Source organism: Oncorhynchus keta, unplaced genomic scaffold (assembly GCF_023373465.1).
Source record: "Oncorhynchus keta strain PuntledgeMale-10-30-2019 unplaced genomic scaffold, Oket_V2 Un_contig_2374_pilon_pilon, whole genome shotgun sequence".
NCBI classification, from domain to species: Eukaryota; Metazoa; Chordata; class Actinopteri; order Salmoniformes; family Salmonidae; genus Oncorhynchus; species Oncorhynchus keta.
The window spans coordinates 8323-14692 of record NW_026283555.1 but is presented as its reverse complement, the minus strand read 5'-3'; the positions used below and the strand labels follow the sequence as shown (position 1 = coordinate 14692).

The window sequence follows — 6370 nt, the reverse complement described above, 5'->3', positions numbered from 1 at the left end:
TAACAATATTATATTGAGATGAATAAAGAGAAGCATGTGTGGATTGATTAGTGAAACATTTTTATGATTGACAATTGAAAACAAACTTTACATCTACTAAACATCTGTATTTAGGCCATTTCTGATTAATTCAGTCAAATAAACAGAAACTATCAAAATATTTAAAAATAAGCATCTAGATCTCTACTGCTCCTACATGTAACAATACACAGATGTATATAGTGAACAGACTCGGTCTATACTGCTCCTACATGGTGTAACAATACATCATGTAGATGTATATAATGAACAGACTAGGTCTATACTGCTCCTACATGGTGTAACAATACATCATGTAGATGTATATAATGAACAGACTAATACTGCTCCTATGGTCTGTAGATGTATATAATGAACAGACTCTATACTGCTACATGGTGTAACAATACATCATGTATATATATAACAGACTAGGTCTATACTGCTCCTACATGGTGTAACAATACATCATGTATATAATGAACAGACTAGGTCTATACTGCTCCTACATGGTGTAACAATACATCATGTATATAATGAACAGACGAGGTCTATACTGCTCCTACATGTAACAATACATCATGTAGATATATATATAATGAACATTCACTAGATATTCAGATTTATATTAAAAGATATGTTGCTTTTGATAAAATTATTTTTACTAAATTCATAACATTTCTAGGTTAAAATCAAGAAATGCACATTCTACTAATCTGTTTAATAATTGTAATTTTAAAATATCCAAATCACATTTTTTCATATCAACATTTAATAAAAAACTAAAACATACGTCAGAAGACAGCCTCTCTATTCTGTCATGTGATTTCAGGTTCTCTGACTGGGAAAGTATGTTAAGATTTCTCTCCAGAGTGTATTCTCTTCTTATGTTTGTTCAGGCTTCCTAACTGGGTAAAACGCATTCCACACTGGGAGCAGTGGTGTGGTTTCTCCCCTGTGTGTGTCCTTTCATGTGATTTTAGGTCCTGTGATCGTGAAAATCTCTTTCCACAGTGGGAACATTGGAACGGCTTTTCTTCTGTGTGTATTATATTATGGTTGTTCAGGTTCCCCAACTGGGTAAAACTCTTTCCACACTGGGAGCAGTGGTAAGGCTTTTCTCCTGTGTGTATTCTCTTGTGTTTGTTCAGGCTCCCTAACTGGGTAAAACGTTTCCCACACTGGGAGCAGTGGTGTGGTTTCTCCCCTGTGTGTGTCATCTCATGTGATTTTAGTTCCTGTGATCGTGAAAATCTTTTCCCACACTGGGAACATTGGAAAGGTTTTTCTCCTGTGTGTTTCATCTGATGTTTTTTTAGGTTCCCTAACTGGGTAAAATCCTTTCCACACAGGGCACAATGGTGTGGCTTCTCCCCTGTGTGTGTCCTCTCGTGTGATTTTAGGTGATGCAATCCTGAAAATCTCTTTCCACACTGGGAACATTGGAAAGGTTTTTCTCCTGTGTGTATTCCTTTATGCTTTTTCAGGCTCCCCAACTGGGTAAAACTCTTTCCACACTGGGAGCAGTGGTGTGGTTTATCCCCTGTGTGTGTCCGCTCATGTGATTTTAGGTGCTGTGATCGTGAAAATCTCTTTCCACACTGGGAACATTGGAAAGGTTTTTCTCCTGTGTGTATTTCTTTATGCTTTTTCAGGTTCCCTAACAGGGTAAAACTCTTTCCACACTGAGAGCAGTGGTGTGGTTTCTCCCCTGTGTGTGTCCTCTCATGCTGTTTCAGTTTCCATAAAAACTTATAACTCAAATTACACTGGGAGCAGTGGTGTCGTCTCCCTGGTTTGGGCGTCTCTGGGTCTGGTTCCCCTGAAGGACTCTTCTTCCGTCTGTCAGAGTGAGAGTCTGGTCTCTCTCCTGCCAAAGACAGTGTATTTAGTTAAACAGAGAGACCTGAATGAAATCTCCTGCTCTTCCTATGAGGTTTAATCCATTGCCCTGTTGTAAAATATAGTGGCGCAGGAGGAGATGGCTGCGTTTTACAGGCTCTTAACCAATTGTGTATTTGTGTGTGTTCTTTCACATTATGTGTAACTTAGTTTGTACATAATGTTTCTGTCACAGTCTACTGCTGCTCTTTAATTTTTTGTTTTTATTAATCTATTTGCTACTTAGCACTTATTTTTCTTAAAACTGCATTGTTGGTTAAGGGCTGGTTGTGTTCCTGTTGTATTCGGTACCTGTGACAAATAAAATCTGATTTGATGACAAGATCCCTCATTATTCAACTTTACATTTGGATCCTGGATGCCGATTGGTTAATAACAGTTCCATTTGAATTATCCCTACACATGTTCCACAGCCCTGCCAGGAAATTCATCAACTAATCTCCACTGGAAAAAAGCATATTGTACAATCTAGTGGCCAGTTGGCTGGCTACTAGAATGGTACATAAGGGTTAATATGGGGCTAGACTGGTACATAATGGGTTACGATGGGGCTATAATGGTACATATGGGGTTAAGATGGGGCTAGACTGGTGGATAAGGGGTTAATATGGGGCTAGACTGGGACATAATGGGTTAAGATGGGGCTAGACTGGGACATAATGGGTTAAGATGGGGCTAGACTGGGACATACTGGGGTAAGATGGGGCTAGACTGGGACATAGGGGGTTAAGATGGGGTTAGAATGGTACATAAGGGGTTAAGATGGGGTTAGACTGGTAGATAAGGGGTGAATATAGGGCTAGAATGATACATAATGGGTTAAGATGGGGCTAAAACGGTACATACGGGGTTAAGATGGGGCTGGATTGGTACATACAGGGTTAGGTTACTACTGTTATATAGATATAGGTGTCTAGAAGGAGTTAACCACTTATGTACCATTCTAAGTTAAGATGGGGCTCGAATGGTAGATAAGGGGTTAAGATGGGGCTATAATGGTACATAAGGGGTGAAGATGGGCTCGACTGGTACATACGGGGTTAAGATGAGGTTAGAATGGTAGATAAGGGGTTAAGATGGGGCTAGAATGGTAGATACGGGGTTAAGATGGGGCTAGAATGGTACATAGGGGGTTGAGATGGGGCTATAATGGTAGATAAGGGGTGAATATGGGGCTAGAATGGTACATAGGGGGTTGAGATGGGGCTAGAATGGTAGATAAGGGGTTAAGATGGGGCTAGAATGGTAGATAAGGGGTTAAGATGGGGCTAGAATGGTAGATAAGGGGTTAAGATGGGGCATGAATGGTAGATAAAGGGGTTAAGATGGGGCTAGAATGGTAGATAAGGGGTTAAGATGGGGCTAGAATGGTAGATAAGGGGTTAAGATGGGGCTAGAATGGTAGATAAAGGGGTTAAGATGGGGTTAGAATGGTAGATAAGGGGTTAAGATGGGGCTAGAATGGTAGATACGGGGTTAAGATGGGGCTAGAATGGTACATAGGGGGTTGAGATGGGGCTATAATGGTAGATAAGGGGTGAATATGGGGCTAGAATGGTACATAGGGGGTTGAGATGGGGCTAGAATGGTAGATAAGGGGTTAAGATGGGGCTAGAATGGTAGATAAGGGGTTAAGATGGGGCTAGAATGGTAGATAAGGGGTTAAGATGGGGCATGAATGGTAGATAAAGGGGTTAAGATGGGGCTAGAATGGTAGATAAGGGGTTAAGATGGGGCTAGAATGGTAGATAAAGGGGTTAAGATGGGGCTAGAATGGTATATAAGGGGTTAAGATGGGGCTAGAATGGTAGATAAGGGGTTAAGATGGGGCTAGAATGGTAGATGATGGGGCTAGAATGGTAGATGATGGGGCTAGAATGGTAGATAAGGGGTTAAGATGGGGCTAGAATGGTAGATAAAGGGGTTAAGATGGGGTTAGAATGGTAGATAAGGGGTTAAGATGGGGTTAGAATAGTAGATAAGGGGTTAAGATGGGGCTAGAATGGTAGATAAGGGGTTAAGATGGGGCTAGAATGGTAGATGATGGGGCTAGAATGGTAGATAAGGGGTTAAGATGGGGTTAGAATGGTAGATAAAGGGGTTAAGATGGGGTTAGAATGGTAGATAAGGGGTTAAGATGGGGTTAGAATGGTAGATAAGGGGTTAAGATGGGGTTAGAATGGTAGATAAGGGGTTAAGATGGGGCTAGAATGGTAGATAAGGGGTTAAGATGGGGCTAGAATGGTATGCAACAAGCATTTTGTTTAATTCTCTTTTCTATGGCTAAATTAAGTTACTGTTGTGTTTTCTGCAACATAATATAATTACCAGTATGCCTATAGGGTTACTCGCACTCAAACCATGAATTGGAAAAAGTGTGAGATGCTAAACTTAATGCTGCAATATAATAAATAACCTGTTTATATTTTCCCCATAAACAATGACTTGACTCAGGTCTACATCTGACGGAGTTGAGTTCCAGAGTCCACAGCGTTCCATTGTCTATAACGGAGTTGAGTTCCAGAGTCCACAGCGTTCCTTATAAGTGGCTATTTTAGGTCGTCAGATTAGCCCACATGCTAATTTCTCAGCCAATCACAGACACTCACAACTTTTGAATGAAAAACATGGAATGGATGAAATGCATCTAAATGACTGTTCAAAACATGGAAAACATATTTGTAAAAAAGTAAATTTGACAAAAAAAAACGTGTACAAATGTTTTAATATCTGTTTATCTTGGGTAATTTAAAACAGTAACTTAAGATGGTGATGTCATTGATCATTTAGCTATTAGAATTGTAGGATCCCTTTAGGTCCCCACCCCCCCCACAAAATATTTAAACATTTGATAAAATATTTTATTTGTCCTTTACTACTATAGCCCATAGAAACGCATTTTAACAACACACTCATGAATGGCAAAAATGACAGTCAAAATGTTGATTAATAAGGTTTTGAAGTGTCTGTCCTAGATCTAGCACTTTGAGATATCAGCTGATGTATGAAGGGCTATATAAATACATTTGATTTGATAAAAGATCAGGAAATATTTTTTTGGGGCACACATTTAACCCCTTATTTCTGTTGGCACAAAACTAACTCCATCGGATTTTAAATAACCTGTAATTATTATTATTATTAATTATTATTTTTATTACATTTCATCCACATCAAAATTAGATAAAAATTATCCTTCCTCGTCTCGTCTTCCCTGTATTTAAGATATTACTCACTGTTGTTAATCAGATCTCCTTTCTCCTCTTCTTCCAATGTGACAGTCACCTCCCCCAATCCAAAAACGGCATTCTCCTCTTCTTTTACTGTAACATCCTCTTCCTCTTTCACTCTGAACGCGTCTTCATCTTCTGTCAATTTAACCTCTTTCTCTTCTTCTTTCACTGTAACAGCCTCAAACTCTGTTTCTTGTTTTACTGTGACATCCTCTTCTTCCTTCTCCTCTTTCACGACAATGTTCAGCCCCAGAGTTTCTTTCTCCGTCCAGCAGACCTCCTCTTTAGGAGGAGGGGAGTCGATTAGTGAACTCATGGTCTGGGATGTTAGTTAGTTAGCTAGTTAGCATTAGTGACAAGACTAGCACTGCTAATTTACCCAGCTAGCTAGCTAACAACAACGTAGATATTTAATGAAATGGTGTAACTAGCTAATAGATACGACAAGTGTGTTTAAAACGCAGTGGCTAATATACAACGAAAGCATTTAAAGATCTGCAATTGTATCGTCTATGTTGGCTAGTAAGATACGGAGGTGAATAACTCGCTTTTGTTGTTTGAAGAAGCGTCCCGTCCATTAGATTATACGTCACACCGGCAGCATTGCCCTGAAACAGGCACGTCGCCACCTGCTGGGTGGGAGGGTAACAGTCAAGGGACATTTCCATTTTGGTTAGTGCTCACTGTAGAAATATCTGTTGGGTTGGTAGAATGTGGAACGACCCACCTCATTGGTTAATATTCACTGTAGTAGAAACATCTATTGGGTTGGTAGAATGTGGAAAGACCCACCTCATTGGTTAATATTCACTGTAGTAGAAATGCATCTATTGGGTTGGTAGAATGTGGAAAGACCCACCTCATTGGTTTTTTCAACTGGGTAATGAGTAATGCAGTTTAAATTGGCAGTGGTCCATTTGAACCCACAACTCCCTGTTTTTCAACTAGTCGCAGTACATCACCAGTTAATATTTAATTGGATGTTCTAGTACTTTTCCATACTGAATACAGCTCAGTACTGTTACACCGTGTAGGAGCAGTTTGGACCTACTCAGTACTGTTACACCGTGTAGGAGCAGTTTGGACCTACTCAGTACTGTTACACCGTGTAGGAGCAGTATGGACCTACTCAGTACTGGTACACCGTGTAGGAGCAGTTAGGACCTACTCAGTACTGTTACACCGTGTAGGAGCAGTATGGACCTACTCAGTACTGT

General features: G+C 40.0%; 1 protein-coding gene across 1 annotated transcript; it reads right to left on the bottom strand.

The window, feature by feature from the left end:
• Positions 1 to 463: 463 nt before the first annotated feature.
• LOC127921826 (gastrula zinc finger protein XlCGF57.1-like) lies at positions 464 to 5789 on the bottom strand. The gene is made up of 2 exons (XM_052505419.1): positions 5157 to 5789; positions 464 to 1888 (listed from the first exon to the last, which is right to left on the bottom strand). The coding sequence occupies exons 1-2, from the start codon at positions 5467 to 5469 to the stop codon at positions 873 to 875; spliced, it is 1329 nt and encodes a 442-aa protein (XP_052361379.1). The 5' UTR covers positions 5470 to 5789; the 3' UTR covers positions 464 to 872.
• Positions 5790 to 6370: the final 581 nt, after the last annotated feature.

Coding starts and splice junctions, on each gene's coding strand:
- LOC127921826 (XM_052505419.1), bottom strand. CDS start 5,469: ATGAGTTCACTAATCGACTCCCCTCCTCCTAAAGAGGAGGTCTGCTGG. Junction 1,889..5,156: donor AGGAGATCTGATTAACAACA/GTGAGTAATATC, acceptor TGTCTTTGGCAG/GAGAGAGACCAGACTCTCAC.